Below are 26,074 nucleotides of genomic sequence, written 5' to 3' on the forward strand. Positions count from 1 at the left end.
GGTATTTCCGGCCTGGCATTCCTCTTCCCCGACTCCCTCGTCCCCCTCACGCCAGGGAAACCTTGGCATGTCAGCCTCCCTGCGGGTGGCCGAGGTGCGGGGACCCAGGGAGACAGCCAAGGAAGCTGTCAGAGCCACATCCGGCTGTACAACCGATACAGTGAATCCAGAACCTCTAGTCGGTCCAGGCCTCTTGATGGATTCAGTCCAATTGCCAGTGCCGAGGTCTGCCCCTCTGGGAATAACACCCTTGCAGCCCCACCGCACACGCGTGCCCCCGGGTTCTGCTACTACAGGTCGGCCAGGGCCTGCGACTTCTCTGGTGGGTAAGCCATTCCTTTCTGGGCCTCAGTGTGCACCCGTGCCCCTGGGTCGGGCTGGCATCTGGCTTCAGTTACTGGTCTTTTGGCAACAGGGGGCGGGGGTGGTGAGTTCTGAGGAGCACAGACAGCCCCTTCACAGCATCGGCCCCCAGGGAGGGTGTCACAGGTTCTCAAGCTGAGGAAGATCAGTCTCCTCGGACCCTGGAGAGAGAGACAGGGGCTCATAACAACTTGGGGGTCGGCAACGTCCGTGTCTCCAGGCCCCAAAGGATGTCCTTCTGTCACGTTTTGGGAGCTCATTCCTACCCGAGTCAGGCCCTGGTTATCGCACGAGAAACCTGGCCAGACTGGACACAGGGGCCGATCTAACCCGGCCACGTGCCCGTTACATTTCGTGTTTGCTGCTCGGCTGTGTCGGCTCCGTGGCTGCAGGAAATAGGGGGTTCGTTTAGGGCTGTCTGGCTCCCTGACCATGACCGAGGTGGCAGCAAGGAACCTGAGCTTGCCATTTTCTCTCTCAGAACTCCAGGGCACTCAGAAAAATTCGTCCCATAGCAAAGCCTGGTCACCCATCGTCACAGCCAGCTGGCAAGCCAGGAGCCCGCCAGCTCCTGAGGCACTGTGTCATGTCCAGCCGCAGGGGACGGTGTGATGGAGTGTGATGCCACCGCCCTGGCAAGGAGCTCAGCATCGCACTCCCGTGCAAGGGCGGGCACAGCCAGGGGACCCCAGGCCCCATCTGTGAGGACCCCTCCCAGTACCAGTTCCGTGGTAGACTCCGTCTCATCGGGAGACAGCAATCCCCCAGGAGGCCACACCGATGGACTGTAATAAAAGAGTCACCGTAAGACTTAAGGCAACTCCATGTGGCACCTTAGCATGGAGACAGAATTCTCGAGAAAGGGCGAACTTGGAAGGCATCCAGGCCTCTCCGGGGGGGGAGCCGGGGGGTGGCCGTGGAGCGGCGGCGAAGCCGGAGCTTTGCCTGGAACTGCTGAGCAAACAATGGGTGACCCTCTGGCGTGTGGGCAGGAAGCAGGTGATGAACAACAGGAGGTGTGGGGTGCGCTGGGGGGCCGGGGGCCCCCCGGCGGGGCAGAGGCCCTCCGGGCTCACGGGCTGTGCGGAAGGAAGCAGGGCCTGCAGGGGGAGGGCCCCGCGGTGCGGACCAGCCGCAGGTGGCTGCTGCTCGGGCTGCACGGGCCCGGTCTCGCTGCGGAGCGGCTGCAGGCTCACCACCTCCCCTCCCCGGCGGCGAGGCTGCAGCGAGATCGCGTCTGTGGGCTGCGGTTTGGGCGGGCTCCCTCGGAGGCTGCCGTCTCCGCCGGCTGTGGGTGTCGCTCTTTACCGGTTGCAGCGAAATGTGGAGGCTCTGCCCCCCTCTTCCTTCCCCCATTTACAATGGTCTGGAGTGCTTCTTCTAAATACACCGGGAGCCCTGTCAGACGGTGTTATTTTCGCCACCAGCGTCCAACGTCACTTAGGAAATTTAAGGGGAAATGCCGCATTCACCTATATTTTTGTTCTTTCCATTGTTGTTTCCCTTCGTGGCGCCCAACTGTCCTTTTATTCATTTCTTTCTGGTTCGAGAGCGTTCCCGGGCCATTCCCTCAGGGGCGGGCTGCTGGTGACAAACTCTCTTTGTCTTCCATGATTCGTCGGTGTCTGTGTTTCTCCCTTGTTCAGGAAGGGTCTTTTTGCTGGATGCGCAGAATTTGGGGTTGACCATTCCTTCTTTCGCCCCTTGAAGAAAAGGGTTGCCCCTTCCTCCCGGCCTCCGCGCTTCTGATGAGAAACCCACCGTCATTACGGCTCGTTTTCTCACGCAGACAAGGGGCCATTTCCGTCTCACTGCTTTCGAGAACATTTTTCAGAATCTGTGTTTGTTGTTCGGAAGTCTTGACTGGTGTGTTTGGGTGAGGATTTCTCTGGGTTTATCCTGTTCGGAGGTCACTGGCTTCCCGGAGCCACGGGTTGGTGTCTTTTACCAAACCGGAGCTTTCGGTCATCATTTCTTTGATGGCGTTTGCCCAGTCCCCTCTCCCCTCTCCCTTTGGGATGCGATGATGGGAACGCGGCACCTTCCGTGGCTCCCGCAGACCTCAGAGGCTCCGTTGACTTTTTCAACCCGTTTCCCTTCAGCCGCCCAGATTGGCAAATTTCTCTTGTCCTGGCTTCAAGCTCACGGGTTCTCTTTCCCTCCCCGAGTTCTGCTCTTGAGCCCCTCCTCTGAATTTCCAAAATGCTGGTCTGGTGGCAGCGTTTCTCTGTCCTAAAATTTCCGTTTGGTCACTTTTTAAATTTTCTGCTGCTTTGCGGAGACTTTCTCATTCTTACTTGTTCCAAGTCCATTTGCGAGTGTTCGCTGGAACATTTTGACGGCGGGTGCTCCAACGTCTCCGCCGGAAAATGCCGAGAGCGCGGGCACCCCGGGCGGCCGTGTTTTCATTCAGTGGGAGCTCCCCCCGGCTCTCGCTGGGAGCGGGGTTGATGAAAACGTGGACGTTACGTTAGGAGAGTCTGAATTATTAAGCCTCCTGCTTTAGCTGGTGTTGATACTGCTCAGCAGGAGGAGAGTGTGGATGGAAGTCCAGGTTGCCCACTTAGTCTCTGGTGGTCCCCGAGAAGGAGCCCCTCGTCACTGCTGGGTGAGGCTGGGGGCTCTGACTCCCCACACGAGGCCATCCCTGGCCCCTCCCTGGGAGGCGGGAGCGCCCGGGGGACACAGGGGGACTTGGCACTGCTCCCCGCAGGGCTCGCACGGACGCTGCAGGTGAGGGAGGGTTCTCCGCTGGCGGGGGGTGGTGTGGTGACCGTCCGGACCCCCGTGCCGGCCTCCCCTGACCCCACCCAGCCGGGAGGGACGTGCACGCTCGTGCTTTGGCATGTCCGCACTCCGGAATACTGCTCGGCCGTAGCCAGGAGTGAGCTTCTGAAACACGCACGGACTTGGGTGGGTCTCAAAGGCATTCTGCTAAGCGAAAGAAGCTAGACCGAGAAAGTGACCCAGGCGACGATTCCATTTGTATGACGTTCTTGGAAAGGCACAACTACAGGGACAGAAATAGGTCTGTGGCCGCCAGGGGCTGGGGGTGGAGGAAGGGGCTGACCGAAGGGGGGGGGCACACGGGGCACGTCAGGCCGCGGGGCGGAGTTCTCCTGCAGCTGGGCTCTGCCGGTGGCTGCGCAACTGTGGCTGTTTATCAAAACCCTCCCCACCAGACACGGCGAGGGTGAATGGTGTGGTGTGTGAGTTGTCCTTCAATTAGAAACACCAAGTGCCCCCACCTCACCTCTGGGGTGGGGCGGTGCTGCCGGAAGCTGCAGGGCGTGCAGGAGCGAGATGCCGTGATTAAGTCTCTGCCGCCGAGAGAGCGTCTCTGCAGGCCCTGGTGAACACGCGTCCAGGGTCACCGAGAAATAAATTTAAAAATAATAAAAAACCAAAAGACCAAAACAGCACCCGTGCCTTGTAGGAGTAAAGCCCTCAGCCTTGCCCCACCACCATCGCGTGTCGGTGCGTGCATCTGGCGTGCGCACACGGGTGCTTCCCAAGCGAGTGGTTTGATGTATAGGGTTCACCCTGGTGATCTGCCGAGTCCCCTTGCCCCCCCCCCCCCCCGCCTTGAATTCAGCCTCACATCTGTCTGCTATTTTCCTGGCCAATTAATGTAATTACACAAAACAATAACCATCGTGAACACAATATTCCGAATTACGTGATTTCACACCATACACAAACACATCCGTGCGAAGCGTGCCGGGTGGCCGTGGATGGCGGTGGTGTCGTGTGCGGTGGTGTTTCCTGAGTCCTGCGCTGCGAGGGGTGGCAGGGAACCTCCCGCGTGGCCAGGCCCACGGCGGGAAGAGGTGCTCTTGGGATGCAGCACGGCGAGCGAAGGTCACCTTCAAAGCCGTGTTCCCTGGGGGAAGGGGGTGGTCCTGGGTGACCGACTGTTCTCACCTTCGTGTTGGGCTTGCCTGTCAGCCAACCGTAGTGCTGGATGCTGTACATCCTCGGTCTGCCGTGGGGGACAGCAGGAGTCCCCGAGAAACCGAGGCCAGCCCCCTATTTGTCTCGGAACTAATAGGGGTGCCTCTGTGCCCACAATCTCAGGTCTTTTGGTGCCCAGACCACCGGCGCCCACCCATCTTGTAGGTAACAAAAGAAATTAAATTAAATAATTTCTTTTCTTCCCTCTTAAATAATTTTTTGCTTCCCCTCTTTGCTGAGGGGAAGCGAAGGTGTTCCCAGAAAGACCCGCGGCAGACGGTTGGGCAGCTGGCGGCGGTGAAGGCGTCCCCTCTCCCTGTAGTGCGCCTGGCCTCTGGCTCCCGAGGCGCACCCTGCTGTTCCCTGCGCCGCACACGCTCTGCCCCCGTACCTGCGTGGCTCACCCCACCGAGGCCTCCCGTGTCTGTTCCGACCTCACCTCTCAGTGAGGTTCACCTGACCCATCCCGTTTACCATGGCAACCCTCCCTCCCCGCTGGGGCCCCGCCCCCGACACCACACCACACTCTGATCCTTCCGTACCAAGGTCTCTTGGTTCCACAGCACCGCTCTCTGACACGTGATGTCATTTAGTCATAAATCACGTTCTTTTCTGTGTCCCCAACTGGAATATAAGCTCTATAACCTTTGTCACGGGGACACCCTCTAGGAGACCGACACCTAACACAGATGACACGGTGTCTGCCTCCCCTGGGGTGCTCCACAAACCTTTGGGTGGGTGCACAGGGCAAGTCCTCACAGGTGCGAACTGCCCTGGAATCTTCGAGAACTCCGCTGAATGTCCCTCCGGAGAGCGCTGATCCACTCCGCCGCTTTTTGTCGGAAGCCGTGGACCACGCAAAACGTATTGTATTCCTCAGCTGATGGGCACTTGGGTGGTTCCCCCCGCCCCCAGGTTGTTTTGAAGGATGCCGGTGTAAACACTTGCATACACGTTTTTACTCGGATACCCATTTCCAGTTCTTTTGGGTATGTCCCTGGACGTGGGGTTGCTGGGTCACCTGGTAAGCCTGTGCTGAGCTTTCTGAGGAGCTGCCGGCCTGTTTTCCGTGTGGCCGCGCCACGCCACACCCCCGCTGGAGGCGTGTAGGGGTCCCAGGTTCACATCCTCACGGCACTTGTTGACTCCAGTTTACTATTGCTGCGACCACGGCCGCGCCAGCTGGTCTAAAGTCGCATCTCTTCGAATGAGCCTGCAGTTACATGTCTCTAACGGCTAACGATGCCGAACGTCTTCACATGTGTCCCTTTGTGTGTCGTTGGGGACCTGTCTGGTCAAGCCTACTGCTCAGCTTCACGTGGACTTGTCTGCCTTTTCGCTATTGAGTTGTGAGTTCTTCGTATATTCTGGACATGTGAGATGTATGATTCACAAGCGCTTTTCACTCATTCTTTGGATTTTTTTTTTCATTTTCTTGATGTGTCTTTTTTTTTTTTTGCATGGGGGTTTTTAATTTTGAAGAGGTCCGATTTATCTGTTTTTTTTTAATTGCTATTTTTTAGTGTCATGATTTATTGCACAAACTCCAAAGCCAGGAATGTTTACTCCTGTGTGTTCTTCTAAGAGTCTGGGAGTTTTAGCTCTGACATCGGTTTTGAGTTTTTTGCACAAGGTGTGAGGTAGGGGTTTCGTGTTATTCTTTTGCACGTAATATCTGGTTGTAGGACCTTTTAAGAGAAATTATTTAAATGTAAAATTAGATCATTCAGCCATTAATGGTGGCCATGTTTAACGACGGGCTTGCAGGATTCCTGGAAATTTAACTATCAGCTCTCAAGAGCCAGAGTGAGCTGGTATGAGCCGGTGTGAGCCGGCTCCAGCCTACCCTTCCCTATCCCCCCCCACCCCCCGCCCGCGCCGGGGCCACCTGGCTGCTGAAGGCTGGAATTTGGATTTGTTTTCGTGAGCAGTGGGGCTGGGGGGTGGCTGGGGTGTGCTTACAGAGCTCTGGCGGGGTGGAGGGGGGGCTGCCTGAGGAAGAAAGCTCTGGAGACCCCCAGTCCTGGGTGGCACCTGGCGTTCCCTCCCGCGGTTTGGAGAGAGTGGCTGGGGTTCTCTGGCTCCCTGGCCCACCCTCTGCCCCACCCTTTGCTGCGCCCCTGGCCGACCAGGAACCAGTGTGTCCCAGCTGGATCCAGAGGGGCCCGGAAAGCTGCACCGTGGAGCGGAGACCCAAGCCCGCCCCGAGGTGGGGGAAGTGCTCCTTCTCCCGGGTGGGGGGCCCAGGCAACACACGGGATGCCCAGGGCCCTCGGGACTCCAGGCAGACAGTGCGGAAGGCCTGGTGGCCGCGCGGGTGCCACGTGCACGGTCTGGGCCGTGCCCTAAGGGACCGTGTGCTGTGTCTCCGGGACTCAGACTCCACCGCGTGCTCCTCATTTTCTCAGGCTGCGTCCTGTGAGCTCGCCCTCGGCTTCAGTGTCTTCCTGGTTGCCCCCAGCAACAGCGAGGGCGGAGGCTCTGAACTGCCCGGGGGGGCGGGGCTTCGGGAGGTGCTCCGCCCCTTTCACAGGGACCAGTCTGCCCTGCCCCACCGCCGTCGAGGGCAGGGATCCAGAGTTCCTTTCGGACTCATCAACTCAGAGGCGGGATTCCCGCCCTGGATGCGAGCTCCACCCGGCCACGCCTCAGCCGCGCCACGAGTCCCTTCCACTCTCCTGACATGGGGGTCCGAGCACCCTTCTGGGGGGTTGTTGCCAGGCCCCCCCGGGGTGTCGGAAGCCTGGCGGGAGGCAGGGAGAGCGTGCTGTGCGATGGGAAGAGAGGTGCCCACACTGACGTTTGGTTTTGCCCACAGGTCCCCCAGGGTCCCCCAGATGACGCGGGATGGAGGTGCCGGAGCTCACCTGCCCTGCCTCGCCTGCCAGGGACCAGCCAGCTCCCGCTCCCGGACCCGCAGGGGCCCCAGGCGGGCAGGCTTCGCCCCACCTGGCCCTGGGCCCCGTCCTCCTGCCCCCCGAGCAGGGGCTGGCCCCCACCGTGTTCCTGAAGGCGCTGCCCATCCCGCTGTACCACACCGTGCCTCCGGGGGGCCTCCAGCCGCGGGCGCCCCTGGTGACGGGCGGCCTGGAGGGTGGCGGTGTGCCCATCCTCCTCAGCCCCCTGCTGCAGCCGGAGGGGCCCGGCCCCGCCCCTGTGGGGAAGCCAGCGACCCCGACTCTCACTGTGAACATCGTGGGAGCCCTTCCTGTCCTGTCCCCGTGCCCAGGGCCCGCGCCGGGCGGCCCCGGGAAGGCGCGCCACGCCGGCAAGTACCTGTGCCCGCACTGTGGCCGGGACTGCCTGAAACCCAGTGTCCTGGAGAAGCACATTCGGTCCCACACGGGGGAGAGGCCTTTCCCCTGCGCCACCTGCGGCATCGCCTTTAAGACCCAGAGCAACCTGTACAAGCACAGACGCACCCAGACGCATTTCAACAACGCCCGGCTGTCCTCCGAGTCCGAAGGCGCCGGGGGCGGCCTCCTGGAGGAGGGGGACAAGGCCGGCAAGGGGGACAGCTGGAGCCAGGGTGGCGCTGTTGGGGCCCCACCAGAGAGACCCCTCTCTCCGGGGGCCCAGGGTGCTGGGCCCTGCCCGGCGCCCCCGACGACGCATCTGTCCCCGGTCGCCAAGAACCTGGATCTGAAACTGGAGGCGGGGTGCGGCCCGGGGCCCACGCCTGCCGACGGAGAGGCCCGCACGGCGCCCGCTGGGCTCCCCGCGGCCGGTTCCCAGCCCAGGCGCCCGCTGCCGGAGCAGAGGTGCCCGCCGGCCGGCAGGGCCTGCTCCCTGGCGCAGCCGCAGGCGCCGGCCTCGTCCTCGGAGAAGCCAGGGGACGCCAAGGCCTCGGAGGGCCGGCTGAGGAAGTGCGAGAGCACGGACTCCGGCTACCTGTCCCGCTCCGACAGCGTGGAGCAGCCGCCGCCGCCCTGCAGCCCCCTGCGCAGCCTGTCGGAGCACAGCCCCGAGTCCGAGGGCGAGGGCGCCCCGGGGCCCGGGGTGGCCAGGGCCGAGCGGGGCGGCCGGGGGCCCAGCCTGGAGCTGGAGAAGCGGCGGCTGGAGGAGCGCATCGCCCGCCTCATCTCGCACAACCAGGCCGTGGTGGACGACCCGCAGCTGGACCACGTGCGGCCCCGCAAGACCGTGCTGTCCAAGCAGGGCAGCATCGACCTCCCCGTGCCCTACACCTACAAGGACTCCTTCCACTTCGAGATCCGGGCGCCGGGGCCCGGCCGCGGGCGGCCCGGCGCCCTGGGGCCCGCCCGCTCCACCTGCGCGGCCCTGGACAAGGCGCGGCCCCTCTTCTTCCACTCCGTCCCCACCCAGCTCTCCACCACCACAGAGTGCGTCCCCGTCACCAGGAGCAACTCGCTGCCCTTCCTCGAGGGCACCCGGACGTGGCAGGAGCCGCCGGACCCCCAGGACGCCCGTCCCCGGGGGCAGAAGCCGCTGAGCCCCAGGCCCACCCCTGCCCGGCTGGCAGACGTCCCCAGCGGTCACCCCCGGGCCTTGGTGAGACAGGCTGCGGTGGAGGACCTGCCGGGGCCCCCCACCAGAGATACCGTGGCCCCGGCAGAGGACCCGGACGGAAGGGAGGGTGGCGTGGCCAGAGGACGCCGGGGCGGCCGGCAAGGGCCGCGGGGCCGGCAGGAGGCGCGGCCAGAGGAGGCCGCAGATGTTCTCCCAGGAGAAGTGGCAGGTGTACGGGCGCGAGACCTTCCAGCGGCTCTACCAGAAGATGAGGGCCAGCCGCCCGGCGGGCCGGAGGGCGCAGGAGGGGAGGGGGGGCAGTGGGGCGGAGCAGGACCTCCCTCCGCAGGAGGGGGCCTCGGGGGGCGAGGGTGCAGCCCTGTCCCGGGACAGCAGGACCCCTGTCCATGGGGACACCTCTGTGGGGGCCCAGCCAGGGCCTTTGGAAAGTCCGCCGGCCACAGAAGGCTTCTTGGTGACTGAGTCCCCCCGGCAGCGGGAGACGGTGGCCGGAGCAGGAGGCAGCGAGTGGCCCGGGGACAGCAGGTCCGTGTCGCCCCCCACCTGCAGCCACAGAGAGTCCCCATGTTTGGGCGGCAAGAGCCCTGTCCTTCCTCCACGTGGGAGGCTGGAGCTGGGGTGTCCGCGGCTCCCAGCACCTGCTCCCCTCAAAGGTGGGGCCCTAGAGGCTCCCGGGCTGGTCCTGCCAGACCCCACGCTGGAAGGAGGGGCCCAGGGCGGTGGGAACACGGAAGAGCCCGGTCAGCAGGCCCTCCTTTTCCCGAGACCGCCGGGCGGTAGCCCCGGGGAGCCCCTGCCTGGGGAGCCCCAGCTGCCCTCGGAGAGGAAGAAGCTGAGGGTGGAGGGGCCAAGCTGCGCAGAGCGGCTGGGGACTCTGGGGTCAGGAGGCCAGACCCCAGGGCCCCCTGGACAGGCCGCCCCCCTGCCACCCTGGAAGCGGGACAGTGATCCTGGGGACAAGCCCGGCGAGCTGCACAGAGGGTCAGAGTGCGCTGTGAGCGGCGGGGCCCGGGCCTCGGAGGCCTGTGGCGCATCTTTCTCTGCTTCCTCGGTGGCCCTGAGGCCCAGGCCGAGGGACAAGGAGCCTGGACTTGGTCCTGAAGCCACGGTCTTGGGGGGCCCGTTGCCACTGGCACCCCAACCTCAGGCTCCTAACACCCCAACAGCCCGGACAGAAACCACATTTCCCCCCAAGTACCTCCTCAGGATACCTCAGGGCGAGAGCCTGTCACCCCCGCCCGGTGCCCGGGGGCCTCCCTGCAGAAGCGAGGGGCCCGAGGACCTAGCGTCCCCTGGTGGCTCGGAGCCAGGGACCCTCCTGCCCCCGCACCCAGCTGCAGGCCTGGCCCCGGGTGGAGCACATGGCTCGGAGGAGGATCCCGGCCGGCCCAGGCTGTGGGGCTGGAGAAAGGGGGTGCCGGGAGAAGAGGAAGGAGGCGTGGACGCCGGCACCCCACAAGCTGGGGAGCCCCCCAGCTCGAGCGCTGGGGCCCTCAAGGAGACAGCCTCCGTCCTGCCCACCTGGGCCCGTGACTCCTGGAGGAGCGAGACCCACGCCCCGGGGCGCCTCTGCTCCCGCGGCTCCGGGGCCGGGGCCCAGCCCTCCACGAGCGCCCTGGACCCCTGGCCATGCGACAGGGACGCGGCAGAGCCTCCCGACAATGTCCCAGAGGACCCTCCGCCAGGGCCCCCAGCAGGACACCCTTCCTACTGCTGCCTGCGGCCCAGCTCTGTCCTCCCGTCCACCCTCGTGCCCCCGGGCCAGCCCGGGCCGGCCTCAGGCACCCACACAGATGGCCCCGGGCGCTGCGGGCCCCAGGGCCCCTTCCCTTCGCTGAAGGCCGGGCCCCAGCTCACCTGGTGCTGCCTGAGCCGCAGCCGGCCCCTGCCCGCAGAGCGGAAGGAGAAGGCCGAGATCCAGTGCTGGGCGCCGCACCGCCCCGGAGGGGGCCCCCTGGCCCAGGGCGCGGACACCCAGCTGGCGAGCAAGGCAGCATGGGGACGCTGGACCAGGAGCGGCCTGGCAGAAGAAGGGGAGACGCGACCGTGGAAGGTAACACATCTTAGTCCCAGGCCCCCCCCCCCCCCCCCGGGCTGAGGGAGCTTGCTCAGCGGGTGGAGCCGCCCCTGTGGCCTCTGCGCCCCTTAGCACGCGCTCCCGGAGGGGAGTAGGGGCTTGCGTGTTCGGGGCAGGGGACAAGGAAGGCCAGAAAGGCACAACAAAGAAAATCGTGGAAAAATAAATGTGGAGGGAAAGAACTACTGCACCCCAGACTCTGGATGAGGTATTTTTCCTTATTAGATGTAAAATTCAACTCTGAGCTTCCCGGTAACAGAGGCAAAAAGTGAAATAAAATGCTGCTCAGGAGAGCTCTTTGGATCATGTAAGATTATAAAGCAGAAATGCTTATTGAAAGACAGACTCCAGGTAAAACAGACAGACGCACAGAAGCAGCTCTTAGAGCAGGGAGTTGTGGTACCGGGGATCCTGGAGAAATAATTCACACGGGCAGGTGCAGTGCACCTCTAAGTTCCCTGGGGCCGGTGACGGAACAGGAAAGGAACTGAGGGCCTAGAAAGTTTCCACTTGGTGCTTGAGCAATAAGTGTGCAGTCCCGTCTTGAGAATGGGTCCATTCACCTAGATTTTGTAATTGGGGGTGGGGGCTACTGTCCTTCTCTGGGGTGTCTCAGACTCGGGCCACAGGGGAGGGTCCGGGAGCCTCTGTGCTAACTCGCTGCCTGGGACCAGGGCGGGGCGGGCCTTTCTCCCAGGAGGGCGGAGCCTGAGGGAGCGGCAGCCCCTTCCCGAGGTGGGTGGATCGCTGTAGTTTGCTGAGCATAATGCACGTTTTTTTGTCCAAATTTTTTTTAACAAAGTTTTTTTTTTCCAGATTTTATTTATTTATTTTTAGAGAGGGAAGGGAAAGAGAAAGAGAGAGAAAGAGAAACATCAATGTGCAGTTGCTGGGGGCCGTGGCCTGCAACCCAGGCTTGTACCCTGACTGGGAATCGAACCTGCGACACTTTGGTTCGCAGCCCGCGCTCAATCCACTGAGCTACGCCAGCCAGGGCATTTTTGTCCAAAATTTTAAGGGAAAAATAAGGATGCACATTATATACGGGCCGTACTAATTCCATATCCATATAAATGTTTTTAATTCTTTTATTTATGCTTATGCACTAAAAGTGTAACTCTAGAAAACCATAATGACATCAGTATGCGAAATAATACCCTGGAATACTACAATCAGTTTTGTGTGGAAATATAAATGAATAAAAAAAATGAAAAAAATGAATGACTACATGAATAAAAAATTGAATTACAAAATTAAAAGGGAAGATTATTTTTCCTGAAAGTTTCGGCCAAAAACCTGGGTGTGTATTATACACGGCAAAACAAAGGAACACAGAAGCCCGGGCCCGAGAGAGGGAGTGTTGCAGGGCCCGGGTTGGCCCTCTGTCCTCCAAAAGGCGCTGAGGTGCCGGGCGGGGGTGGGGGTCCGGCGGAGGGAGGGTCGGGGCGGGGGGAGAGCTGGCCCTGCTGTTCCCTGGGCCTTCCGCTAGTGCCAGACATCTGGGCTTTCCTCTGTGCGTCTAGCCTAGGCAGGGTTCCAGAAGGTTCCTCCCAGGAACCTTGGGCGATGCCGCATTTCCGTGCCTCGATTTCCCCAGACAGGCACCCTGTCTGCAGAGAGAGAACCCCTCTGTGTGTCCCCACCGTGAGGGCTATGAGCTATGAGCAAAACGATGCCAACCTGCCTGGTATTTCCAGCTCTCCTGCCCGACAGCCCCAGGGCTGACGTCCCGGGGCCCGGGGGCCGAGCCGGCGTGGAAGAGAGGACTGCCCCGGAGGAGGGCGAAGCCGTCCCGCGCGAGCAGCAAGCGGAAAACCCTGAGAAGGTAGGGCCCTTGGCCACCGCCGGCGTGTGCCCACGTGCGTGTCCTGTTGGCCACTGCAGGCCGCCGTGTCCCTAACGCCCCCGGAAGGACTCCCGTGGGTTCCAGAGGCTTCTCTGTACTCCAGAGACAGAGTTCCCGTTCAGGAACCAGGGCCGTCTGGAGCTTCACGGTGAAAGGGCTCCGTTGGCCCCCGTCTGTCCACCCCGCATGGACAGACAGCCCCAAGGGCTGGGCCATTTTCAATGGTGCCTTCCCAAGGCCGGGAACCTGGCGAGCATTTGGAATAACTGAGTGGAAAACACATCTATCCCGTTTAAGTCTTGAAGAGAGAGAGCGTGTTAATTATTTACAGCTTTTATTGCTTTTTTAATTATGCAAGCGATGCGTGTCCTTTGCAGAAAAATTAGGAAGTACGGACGAGCAGAGAGAAGACGATAAAACACCCGGGTAGTCTCGCGCCCGAGATAGTCAGCGTTAATCACACATTTAGGTGTGTGCCCTTCCGGACTCTTCTCTGGGATGTGCGCACGTTCCTGATACACCGGCAACAGATGCGGGGGGACAAGCAGGTTTCAATTTCCTGATTTGATTGTCTTGCTCCTCTGCTCATAAGCCGTCGGGCTGCCACAGTGTACACGTTAGAAAGCAAACTCCGTCCAGCTCTCGCTGCCTCCTGCTCTCCCCCATGAAACTTTCCATCTCTTTCCCCCCAGTCTCCCCCTCTCCCACTCGGGGTGACTCGGTGCCATCTGGCTGGCCCTCTCCCATTCTCTGATAGGACTCGGACCCCGCAACCCTGAGACCCCCCAGCCTTCCCACTGCATCCCCCGGCTGCCCCCAGCAACCTTCCAGTCCTGGAATGCTCAGCCTCCGCCCCCACCCCCAAACTGCTGTCACTGTTCGATCCAGGGCCCAGGCATTCTTCAGGAGGCAACGCAAATTCCCAGTTCTTCCCCACGGCCGCCCAGCCCTCCGAGGCGGGGGGTGGCACCCTCTCCCGAGGCCCTGCTCCTCTTCAGTTGTCCGCCAGGACCAGGCACCCACAGCTAGGGCCAGCACAGGAGGCCTCGGCAGGCCCGGCTCTGCTTCACACATTACCTCTCTCTCACGGACGGGGACTGGTCCCCGGGTCTGTGCTCGGGCTTCGGATGGGGAGCTGGGAGTTCTGGAACTCGGGGACTTGGGCGGGGGGCGGGTTTCTTCAGCGATGAGGTGTTTTGCTTCCACTAGTTGCCCAGGGACACCCTCTTGTCGTGGACTTTAAATAAAACTCCTGGTTTTGGGTTTCTTCGTGTCACTGTAGGAAGTGAATTTCAATGGCAACCCCCTGAGCATCCTGTCCTATTGCTGTGAGATGAACAGAAGAGACCTTTGTCCCTTCCACTCAGTGACAAGGTGGAGTTTTGATGTCCTCCTCGGCAGGGGGTGAGGGGGGGGGCGTCATTCCCGACTCACCCGTACGTCGAAGGTGTGACTGTCAGAGGCTGCAGCTGTAGGTGGGGGTGGAGGTCGGCCCTTCCCCTCACTCTCACCTGGGCTGGAGTCTGGGTTCGAATCCTGGCCCCGTGGCCCAGCAGACCATGAACTCGAAAGACCAGAGTCACCTCCAGCGCCCTCGGAATGAAAGCTCTCTTACTTTTTAGGTCTCCATGCTTGCTGGGTTTTTGACTTGTAAATGCGCCTCACCTTCTCATCGGGAAGCCAATCCATTTCAGTATGTTTTCAACGTGTTTATATTTTAATCTGCGCTTGGAGCCGGGGACGGGGAGGGTGGGCGTGGCGCGAGTCAATCAGAGCAAGCGCCGTAGGAAAGGGATTCTTCGCTTCTCACCTTGTTTGCGACTCACTTGTCGCCGAGAAGTGGCAATTTTGATGCAGGGGAGTGGAGCTACCTTCTTCTTCATAATGACTGCTTTCTGGTCTCGTCTTAGGAACCTGTCCTTACTCACAGTCGCAAGCACGAGAATGTCTTCTCTTGTGTTCCCTCTGGTAACACAGGGGAGGATTCGTTTTTGTCCGTATGAGACACTCCAGACCGTGGGTCAGATCTGGCTTTCGACCTGTGTTCGTGTGTCCTTGGGAGCCGGGGATGGCTTTTACGCTTTTCAAAGAACATGCAAACTCATATATGTAGACCCACATATACAAAGTACATGTGTCAGACATTGTGGGTGGCCTGCACAGCCTAAAGCATTTATTGTATCTATTCTCTGGACCTTGACACAAAAGGTTAGCAGACGCCTAGAGTCATCACTTCTCGCCTCAGTTATTTGCTATGTTTTAACTCCCTGCTTATGCTTGGAGTTTTTTCCCCAGGGCCTTCCATTCGGTGTCATCTGTCTCTGTCTGTGGTCCCCTCCAGAAACCGCACCGTCACGAAAACGGCCGTTTTCATGAGCGAAAGCCCATGAGCCCACAGGGAGGATTAGGAGCGCAGGGCTCATTTTCGGAGGGGAGATGGGAAAACGTGGGGGCTTCAGACTCGGGTGCCTGATGGCCCGACACCGGCCAGAGGCCCGGAGAGCCGGAGAGCTCGTGGAGGGTGACTCTGCCGCGCCCGGAGCGAGCGCTGGACCGTGGGATTGGATTTTGCTGATTCATTTGTGTCCGTGTGCTGCGCCGTGCGGAGCGGGAAGCCGCAGAGACTGGCTCTCGGAAGCTTCCCACCACCGGGACGGCGGACCGGGAAGACCTGGGAGAGTCGGCGGGAGGAGAGGAGGGGATGGGGCGAAGGCTCTCTGTGGACCCCAGGACAAACGTCGGTCACCGAAGGGAACAGTGAAAGGAGGAGCCCTGGGCCCCGCGAGCGTCGCTCAAGTAATCGGCAGTGTCTGCCCTCACAACGCAGACATTTCTCTGTCTGGGGACGTGTCTGCTCACGGAGTTATGACACAGCCTGCGTGTGCAGTGAGATCACACTCGTGGTAGTGACACAGCCTGCGTGTGCAGTGAGATCACACTCGTGGTAACGAGAGCACAGTTTCTGAGTGAGATGGGGACACGAACCTAGAGACGTGATGGCCACCCGTACAGATGGCCGAGACCCTTGTCACCGTCGCTGTGGCACTGGAAGCTTCTGCCCCAGTCCCAGGGTCTGCTCGGTGGGGTCTGGGGGGGGTCTGCCGCAGCTCCACCCCACGTCTCTGTGTGCCACTGTTCCTGTGGGGCCAGGAGGGGACAGTGAGGGGGGTCAGATGGATGTGTGAGGGACACCCCCTTCCTGGAGGAGGGTGGCGTGGGGCTGAGGAGGCATGGTGGCCAGTGGCTTTCGGCTAGCATGGAGATACAGGACAAAAGTCTCACCCTGCTCCTTCTGTGAGCTTCCCACTGGACTCTGGTCAACCCTAGTGTTCCCTGAGGTCTTGACCTTGGCCGGCCGGCATCAGGGTCCCTGATGGAGCTGAGGTGTGTGAGAAGGTTTTTTCTGATCGTCCCCCCATGGGGCCTATAAACAAAGAGATTGTGGGGGAAGATGGAGGTGTAGGTAGATACACTTTGCCTCCTCCCACAACCAAAAGAAGAACAACGACAAATTCAAGAACAAAAAATGACTAGGACTGCCAGAAAATCGAACTATATGGAAGCCCAATAGCCGAGGAGAAGAAACATTCATCCAGACTGGTGGGAGGGATGGAGACAAGCAGCTGGGGTGGGAAGGATGTGTGGCGAGGCAGTGGCTGGAGGGCCAGGCGGCCGAGGCAGCAGCTGGTGGCCCCACATTCACGTGCTGATGAACCAGGACCAACAACTGGGGAGCAGGACAGACCACGCAACCCAGGGTTCTAGCACAGGGAAATAAAGCCTTAGAACCTCTGACTGTAAAAACCTGTGGGGGCTGCAGTGGCAGGAGAAACTCCCAGCCTCACAGGAGAGACCCACAGGCTCCTAGAATGTACACAAGCCCCCCCACCCAGGGATCAGCACCAGGAGGGCCCAGTTTGCTTGTGGGTAGCGGGGGAAATGGCTGAAAGCCAGCTGAGAGCTGAGCAAGGGTCACTGTTCTCTCTCTGACTGCTCCCCCACATACAGCACCACAACACAGAGAGATGGGTCGCCCTGCCCTGGTGAATACCTTAGGCTCTACCCCTTAAAACATAACAGGTGCGCCGAGACGAAGACATACGGCCCAAGTGAAAGAACAGATCAAAACTCCAAAAATACAACTAAGCAATGAAGAGATAGCCAATCTGTCAAAAGCCGAGTTCAGAATATGGGTAATCGGGATGCTCACAGAAATGGTTGAGTGTGGTTACAAAATAGAGGAGAGTAAAGGCTATGAAAGTGGAGTAAAGGAAAATGTACAGGGAACCAACAGTGAAGGGAAGGAATCCAGGATTCAAATCAATGATTTGGAACAGAAGGAAGAAATAAACATTCAACTGGAACAAAATGAAGGAACAAGAATTCAAAAAAATGAGGAGAGGCTTAGGAACCTCTGGGACAACTTTAAAAGTTCTAACAGCCGAGTCATAGGGGTGCCAGAAGAAGAAGAGGAAGAGGAAGAAGTTGAAAACTTATTTGAACAAATAGTGAAGGAGAACTTCCCCAATCTGGCAAAGGAAATAGACTTCCAGGAAGTCCAGGAAGCTCAGAGAGTCCCAAAGAAGTTGGACCCTGGGAAGCACACACCAAAGCACATCATATTACATTACCCAAGACTAAAGGTAAGGAGAGAATCTTAAAAGCATCAAGAGAAAAGGAGACAGTTACCTACAAAGGAGTTCCCATCAGACTGTCAGCTGATTTCTCAAAAGAAATTTTGCAGGCTAGAAGTGACCGACAAGTATTCATTGTAATGAAAAGCAAAGACCTACATCCAAGATGACTCTACCCAGCAAAGCTGTCATTTAGAATGGAAGGGCAAATCAAGTGCTTCCCAGATAAGGTCAAGTTAAAGGAGTTCATCATCACCAAGCCCTTCTTATGTGAAATGTTAAAGGGACCTATCTAAGAAAAAGAAGATGATCAAAAATATGAACAGTAAAATAATAATAAACTCACAACTATCAACAACTGAACTGAAAAACAAAAACAAACACAAACTAAGCAAACAACGAGAACAGGCACAAAATCACAGAAGTGCAGATCACACGGAGGGTTAGCAGCAGCGGGAAGGAGGGAGAGAATGGGGGAAAGGTACAGGGAATACGAAGTATAAATGGTAGGTACAAAACAGACAGGGGGAGGGCAAGAGCAGCAGAGGAAATGGAGAAGTCGAAGAACTTACATGTACTACCCACGGGCATGAACTAAGGGGGGGCATGCTGGTGGGAGAGGGATGCAGAGCAGAGGGGAGAAAGGGGAGGAAAAAGGGACAACTGTGATAGTATAATCAGTGAAATACACTTAAAAAACCCCCAGAGGTTGTGCTGGTCTTGCACCCCTGTCGATAAGGTAGGCTCTTCGAAAAGGACCCGCAGAGAGAAACCAAGATGGTGGTGGGTGTGCTGCGTGTAGGAACTGTACTGGGTTGGCCAAAAAGTTCACATGATTTTTCCTGTAAAACAAAAGACACATTTTTAATTTTCACCAATGACTTCATTGATATTTGGATATTTTGAGGGTGTTGGCTCTCTCCTACGTGGGATAATGTTGACTGTTCTCAGTTAGTGTCTTGATTTGATCGCTATCAACTTCAACGGGTCCACCCAACCATGGGGCATCATCGCCCAGTGAGAAATCTCCAGCATGAAACTCTGCAGACCCCTTTGGACACGTTCCATCAATCCCAGCGCCTTCTCTATACACGGCACAAATCTTTTCTTTACATTTCAGTTGCGTTTTTACCTTTCTAGAAATAAAACGTCATAGGCCGAACATGTTGCCTATTTTCTTCCATCTTCAATATTAAAGTGGCTACACCAAAATTCACCGACGTTGATGTTTTTTAATAATGCACACTGACACGACAGCTGCCACGACACAATCTAACAAAATTGTTTCCAGTGAAGTTAAGGACAACTAAGCGCCGTCTCATGGGAAAAAGCCGTAGGAACTGCTTGGCCGACCCCGGATTTAAAACCTGGACCCAACATGGCAGCTCGCTGTTTGGGTTTTGTTTTGAAAGTAGGCCACAGCACAGCCACGGTCACCTAGATCGACCTCACAAACACAGCCTCGAGTAAGAATAAAGCGAGAAAAGGAACGTCTCTGTGGCCCAACGTGCTGTGCGGGAGCGACAGCGTGGGGAGACGGATGCCCGTGTAGGGAGGGCGCCTGTCCGCCCTCCGCAGCGAGTGTCTCCGGGGCGCGCAGGTGAACGGAGTCGGAAGGGGAGAAGGGGAGGGAGGAGACGCTGGAATCCCGTCCGAAGTCGGGCTCCCCAGAGGCAGAGACTGGGGTGGGCATCGCCGCACGAGGGGTGTGTACGGAGGGAGCAGCTGCTAAGGGTGTGCGGGACACGGGGCAAGGGAAGCACCAAGAGATGCGGTGCTGGGTGTCCAGTCCTGCCTGACCCCGTTGGGAGGCTTTCCTGCTCAGAGGCCAAGGGCCCGCATTCCCGGTTGCCGAGGACAGTTCCCTGGAGACGGGGGCTAGCATGAGTCACCGGTGGCCGGCACTCCCTCGGCCAGGCATGGGCGTGCAGCCCCGGTGGAGGCGAGAGGCACTGTGGCTGCCCAGGGGACCCGTGCCAGTGACAGCGAGCACGCAGGCCCTGCCCCACCCTGGCTGCTCATTCCTGGCGGGCACACTGCTTCCGGAAGGGGCTGCACAAGAAGGGGGGGAACCCAGGAGGGAATACCACGGACTCCACCCTCGGTGAAGAAAAACACAGCTTTGAAGGCAATGCCAAGACCCGCTTGGACGCCCCCCAAGGGCAAAGGGTCCAGACTCCACCCTGGCGAGATCTGAATTCAGGGCCCGGGCCTCTGGCAGGAGGCTCCTAGCTGCTGTCGCTGAGTGGAATGCTTTGCTCCTCCCTTTTCCAAAAGCAAAACTCCCTGCAGCTGACACTGTGCCGTTCTCAACACGTGCTGACTTGTGGCAGTCACCCGCTGACACGGGGGCAGAGGTGACCGCGGCAGCGAGAACTCCCTCCTTCCTCCCTGTGTCTCTGCACTTGGAGGCCCTTCTTGGCCCAACCGGTTCACGGCTCCGTGAGGACCAAACCCCCGCCCTGCCGCTTCCCACCCTGGCTCGGAGAGCGGTCTCCGGAGCCCGTGGTCTGGGCGTGCTGACAGGCAGGGACTGCTTCAGAGAACGAGGCGGGCACCCCGGGGAAGGACGGCTCCTGCCCGGGGCCGAGGGGGCAGCTGTGCCCTGCACGGGGAAGCTCTCCCGAGCCCCTGGAGCCAGGAGAGATGAACAGAAAGTCACTTTCGCGCCGCTGCTGCTGTCCAAATCATTGCCAAGAGGACACTGTCCTACGTCCACTCTGCAGAGCGGATTTAAAACTCCGCCAGCTCCCGGCGGTCACGGGACTGCGGCTCGGGGTCGGCAGAGGCTCAGACAAAGGAGAGGGGAACGTGGCCAAGCGGGTCACCTCGCCGTGCTCCCCAGCCAGGCGGTCCTGGAGGGTGCTGGGGGAATCGAATCCCTGTGAACCGAGGTTTATAATGGGTCCAAGTCCTTGTGGCTTGACGGGGTGGCTAGGACGGGGCAAAGGCCCTTTCAGTGAGCTGCCCACGGATGGCAACCTCTGCTGCCCGGTTCAGAGCCCTTGATGGACAGTCTAGCTCCCTGCTGGCCACCTGGCCCGAGAGTCTCACAGTTCTTTCCCCTGCAGCATGGGGGCGCTAGACTAGCCTGCTGGTCTGCCAGTTGCACGTTTCTGTTAAGAACAAGTTTTGAGCCTGCACTCACGAATACGCGCATAATTGTTCATTCACATGTGCCACCAATGTACTGGGCACGCAACAACAGACGTAGGGATGGCTAGATGGCAATACTTACAAATAGAAGCTCCAGAATCTTCTCTTCCTACGGTTCCCATGCCATCATGCTGAGAGGTGAACCCTTCATTTTGGAGGTGAGCCCCGGGGATCTGGGAAGGTTTCTCTAGATGGAAAGTGTGGATCCATTGTTTCCGAGCAGACCCCTTAGACCTGTGCTGTCCTGCGTGGTTCGCCACAAGCCGCGCGTGGCGATTGCAACTCAGTGAGATGAGGTAACACGGGAAACTCCGTCCCTCAGACATGCTAACCATGTTTCACGTGCCCGGTCATTCATAGCAGTTAGCGCCCTACCCGGGTCAATGCAGGCCGCACACGTTTCTGTCACTGCGGGGGTTCCTATGGGGATCCGTTTATTCCGCAGGCCGGACCGCGTGGCCCCGCGTGTGGTGCCGGCGCAGCACGGGAAGCGTTTCATAAACACGATCCCCCTTAGAGCCCGCAGCAACCTCATGCCTGAGGCCCTCCGACTATCCCCGTGTCGTGGGGGACAGAAAGATGAGAAGAGGAAGGAGGCGTTCCCAAGACCTCACGAACCACGTAGAGATCAAGCGCCTGCCTTCTCCCAGGCGCCCCAGGGCTGTGGGTGTGGTTGTCTGAGTATCACCGTTTGGGGGTTTTCTGCGTATGAGCTCCCGGGCGCCTGCCCCCAAGGTTGGTCACCGCACACGTGTTTCTCTGTCCCACAGGTACAGAGGGAGCTTCCTGCAGGGCCGCGTGCAGCTCCGGGCGAGGAGACTACGCAAGCCGCTGTGGGTGCTGCGAAAAGACTGCCCCCCTCCCCCACTCGAGGGGCCGGACCCACGCAGGACCCTTGGACAGGCTGCGTCGGAAACGGCAGGTAATGCTCTCCTTGGACGTGAGTCCTGAGGGGGCATGAAAAGGCCCCGGGCTGCGAGCGGTGTAGGTTGAGCAGAAGACACCTGTGGGGCGGTCGGCGTGACACCACACTAGGGCGCGGGGTCCTGGGCGAGAGTGCCCGGTGAGATTCACGGAGGACCCGATCACGGGAAGTGGGCGGACACCCTCGCGCCCGGCCCCGTGTCCCGGGCGCCGGTTCCCGGCGGGACCTGGGGAGCGCGGGTCAGCACTCTGGGTGCCCCCACCTCCCGCCCCGTTGAAAAAGGTCGCTCGGCTCTCTCCGCGGAGCCGTCGCGGGGCTGAAATGGGTCAGCGGCTGGGCCGGAGCGCCCGCGGGAAGCAGAAACGTAAGTAGTCATTATGTGCGCGAGCGGCCGGGAACATTGCTTCCACGCGAAGCGGTAAGAGCCCCTCTTCATGCTCGGAAATAAATAAAGGGTGAACTAATGGAGGCTGCTTCCTGGAACACGGGCTATTTTAGGTTGCACTCCCTGGGCAACCGGCGCAAACTGCTCAACTTCTCTGGACCTCAGCTGCTCCTCCTCCCTTTCTCCCCTCTCCCCAGCGGTAATGAGCCCTGTCTCAGCCTTGCTTGTGGGGTGCTGATGGGGGGAAGAAATGGGGACCCCCTGTGCAGAGTCTGCAGGGACCCCTCTGGCCGCCGGTGACTGAATCACCATCCTTTTGTGGCTGATTGTTGCCTGTTTGGCTGGAAGGCTGACCCGGGGCTCTGTGTGGTGGGTGAGGGTTTGCTCCCTGGGGACATGTCCTCCTGCACCTTTGTGTAGCTCCAGCGCCCCCTACAGGCAGACGGCACTTTCCCAGGCTCCCCCCTCCACCCCCAACCCCCAACCCCCAAAGCCCTTCCTGGCAGCTAAGGACAAAGATTAGTTTCTCCGTGAGAGTTGAAAGAAGGTAGGCATTTGCTCAACTGGATGGCCACGTGTGGAATGAAACGAGTTGGGCTTGTGGAGTGGGGAGGGTTAAGATGGCGCAGGAGCGGCTGGCATGGGGCGGGAGGGAGGAAGGGAGAAATACGGTCAGGCAGCCCAACTATACTCTTTCTCCATTGTCCGTGGTCCTCACCTTCCCCTCCGCCCCTCTCCTCCTTCCCAGATAGACACAGACCATGGAATTGCCCGCTGGGGTGGTTTGGGTGATCCCCACCGCCCCCCAGTAGAACCCGGTGGAACCCACCGGTCGTACCCACAGTCAGAGTTTTCCCAGTGGCTCTCTCCCGAGCACCTTAAAGAGGCCGAGCCAGGCTGCCCCGGAGATTTGCCTCGGCCTCCGTGTTTACAGTCCCGAGGCCCAAGCTGGGTGCTGGAGGGGAGAGGAAGACAGGCTGTGCCCCAGATACATGTGCAGGGGGAGGACGGACACCCGTGGCTTGGATCGCGATGAAGTGACATTGGTGGGTGGGTTAGCTTCCTCCTCGGAGTTGCCTGTCTGTGTGGCCAGGCTTCGATGAAGGTCTCACTCACCCAATGGTCAATGTCAAAGTCAAATGAGCTCCTGTGCGCGGCAAGTGCTTTGCAGACCCTAAAGCAGACGGGTGTTGGCTGTCGCTACCTACCGAGCGTAATGAGCATACACACGGGCCTATACCGAGCGCCGAGTGAGTGGGGGACACGTGGTCATAAGGGTTTCCGGTGTCTAGTGCAGGACAAGGTCAGTGTTAAGTAAGAGAGGAACCCGGAGGGGGAGGTTTTTGGGGGAGAGATAGGGCTTTTCCTGGGAATTCGGATGCAGCGAGAGTAGAACTGAGGCTGTCCGGACTGGGGAGTGGCGAGGAAAGGTCAGGGGTGAGACGGAGAATCGGGGGAGGGTGGGTTGAGCCCAGGCGGCTGGCGTGCGCTGGTGTCCGTGGGGGTGTGGGAAGCCATCGAAACCACCGTCGCTCTTTGAGTGCCACTGGGCCAGCCTCCCAGAGCTGCTGGAGAAATCGCCGGAAACTTGGGGGCTTAGAACAACCAAGTCTATTCTCTCACAGTTCTCCTTCCAAAGACTTAGCGAGCCTCCTTCCTGCCTCCTCCAGCCTCTGGTGGCTCCGGCGTTCCTTGGCTTGTGGCTGCATCATCCCCCAGCCTCTGCTTCCGGCCTCGCGTGGCCTCTCCTCTGTGTCTCTGTGGGTCCGGTCTCCCTCCGTCTTTCTAGGGAAACGTGTCCTTGGGCTTAGGGCCCACCCCAAATACAGGGCCATCTTATCTTGAGGTCCTTCATGTAGGACATTGGCGAAGACCCTCCTTCCAAGGCCAGACCCACAGGTTGCGGGGGCTCTGTCTTTTGTCTTGAGCCCATCTTTGTGGGGGATGAGGGCTCCACCACTCCGGCGGTTTTACAACTTCCTCCTGTCTGTGGCTGACAGGAGTGGCCCCCAGATATGATTCTAAGTGAGAAGGGTACACCTGGACATTCAAGGGACAGTGACGCTCATCGTCTGTGCTCCTACTGTGTGCAGTTTGTTAGGAAAGGTGCACTGTAAGCTCAGATCGAGCCATGATGGTGAAATCAGAAGCCCTCGGCCCCCCAGCAGCAGGCGCTGGTCCACACCAGAGGGAGGCATTATCCGAGGGGTCCCGGCAGCCTCCGTCCTGAGACGGGTGCGCTGGGCTCTGGGGCGCGGCAGCTTCTTTTTGGAAGAAGGCCCCGTGGTGGGCTGGACTGGGCGGGCTGTATCCTTAGGGGCCGACATCCGGCCACCACCTAGTTTGTCTGGCCTTGCGCTTTGGGGATGGGGCTGTGTCAGCCCCAAACAAGGACCGCTGGGTCCCCTGCACTCTGCCCAAGGGGGGCCCTTTCCGCATATCCCCCAGTGGAATTGAGTGCCCGGTGTGCTCCTGGGCACCTGGTGGGAAAGCCTCTGATTCCGTTGTCCTTTCCACCCGTTCCTCCCTTTGAAGCCTCCTCCCCCTGCCCCCTAGGGCGTGGCCCCGCCCCCTCCCACAGGGACTGAGGGACTCCACCCTGGGAGTCACTCCACATCTCACCCCAAGGTCGGCTTGGACACCAACATCCTAAGCACGAACAGGGGGGCGCCTGTGAACGGTGGGTAAACTGGACCCAAACAACAAAAAGAAATCAGCACCAGAAACAGTCGGAATGTGGAGCTAAGACATGAGAGGCCACCCACGGTTCCAGTCCCCCCTGGGAACGTAGCCCCCGCCACCCGACCCCCCCACAGGCAGAAACTTCGCAGCAACAGCTGGAGTGGTGGCCGATGTCGCCGCTTCCATGCTGATTATTTGAGCAGAGAGTTGCGGGGGGCGTTGGGTTCCTGGAGCCCGTTTTCAAAGGGCTCCCTCCCCTGCAGTCAGGGGGGACACAGAGGACGTCCACCAAGGGTGGGTGGGACCCTGCGGGACGTGGCCCAAGCGTTGACCCAGGGAGCATCCATCAGCCCTGCCCTTAACTTAAGTGTCAGGGGACAGGGGTGGCTGGTGGGGAGACCAGAAAGCCCGGTGGGCAGGTCACAGGGGACAGCATGGCTCTGGAGGGTGGCAAAGTGCATGAAGGTCAATACCGAATGGAAATCAGAGAGGTTGGGGGATTTTATTGCCACCGCTGCCACTGGTCACGGCCGATATTTCACAGCGGAGTGACAGGCACTCCGGGGGCGCTGGGTGTTCGAGGACAAAGTGCCGCAACTTCAAAGGGACTGACAGGTGGCCCTCGGTCGTCCCCCCTTTACAAACAGCTCTCTGGTCTGCTTTGACCCGGCAGGCCCTGGGTGGAGGGATCAGAGCTGACCCTTCAGTGTGGGAGCTGACCTCCCGTGTCTGCGTGCGCATGCACTCGAGTGTGCGTGCGTGTGAGTACACGCAAGTGCGTATGTTTTGTGGGGCAGGGAGGGGCTGGACCTGCTTCCTATGGCTGGACAGTGATGGGGTGATCTGTCTGGGGTGACCTGAGAGGCTGTAACTTGGGGGAACGTACTGAAATCCATCAAAGAAACAGAACGAACTTCAGGTCCGGGGGAAGGCTTTCTAATCAAAACGCAGGGAAAGCCTTCGGCCCTGGTCCTTATGGGCTGACTGGAATCAGTAACATTAAAAAAAAAAGTCAGGAATACTTGTAGGCAGGGGCTGAAGTAAGATGTTAGAACCGATTCTTTGTCCTCTTTGTTTTTGGAGAATCTTCCTGTCGATAATTCACGAGGGCGAGAGACAGAAGATGTTACTGAAAAATATTTTTTAAAAGGGTGCTTCAATTTCCTCCCTTTCAACTATTCTGATAGCGGGGTCCTAACCATTCAAACTAACAGATGGCGTGGTGGTGAGGTCGTAAGGAAGCCGGAGGGCAGAGGAGCTATGCAGGGTAAAGACGGAATTTATAAGATTTTATAGCGGCTGGAGTCTCTGAGACTCTCCTGAGAACTGAGCCTTCTTTTTATTTTATTTTATTTTATTTTATTTTATTTTATTATTTATTTATTTTTAAAGAGTTTATTTATTTAGTTTTAGAGAGAGGGGAAGGGAAGGAGAGAGAGAGAGAGAAACATCAATGTGCGGTTGCTCGGGGCCGTGGCCTGCAACCCAGGCATGTGCCCTGACTGGGAATCGAACCTCGACCCTTTGGTTCGCAGGCCCGCACTCAATCCACTGAGCTACG

The 26,074-nt window shown here is 59.3% G+C and overlaps 2 protein-coding genes across 2 annotated transcripts; both read left to right on the forward strand.

Annotated features, from left to right (window-relative positions):
* Window positions 1-7,164: 7,164 nt before the first annotated feature.
* On the forward strand, window positions 7,165-10,906 carry ZNF831 (zinc finger protein 831). The gene is made up of 2 exons (XM_036009467.1): window positions 7,165-8,829; window positions 8,894-10,906. Exons 1-2 carry the CDS (start codon window positions 7,165-7,167, stop codon window positions 10,904-10,906), a joined length of 3,678 nt encoding a protein of 1,225 aa, XP_035865360.1.
* Window positions 10,907-12,363: 1,457 nt separating this feature from the next.
* LOC114507029 lies at window positions 12,364-21,536 on the forward strand. Its single transcript, XM_028525019.2, has 2 exons — window positions 12,364-12,710; window positions 21,292-21,536. The coding sequence occupies exons 1-2, from the start codon at window positions 12,546-12,548 to the stop codon at window positions 21,445-21,447; spliced, it is 321 nt and encodes a 106-aa protein (XP_028380820.2). The 5' UTR covers window positions 12,364-12,545; the 3' UTR covers window positions 21,448-21,536.
* The last annotated feature ends 4,538 nt before the right edge of the window (window positions 21,537-26,074 follow it).

This window comes from Phyllostomus discolor, chromosome 9 (genome assembly GCF_004126475.2).
Source record: "Phyllostomus discolor isolate MPI-MPIP mPhyDis1 chromosome 9, mPhyDis1.pri.v3, whole genome shotgun sequence".
Classification (NCBI taxonomy): domain Eukaryota; kingdom Metazoa; phylum Chordata; class Mammalia; order Chiroptera; family Phyllostomidae; genus Phyllostomus; species Phyllostomus discolor.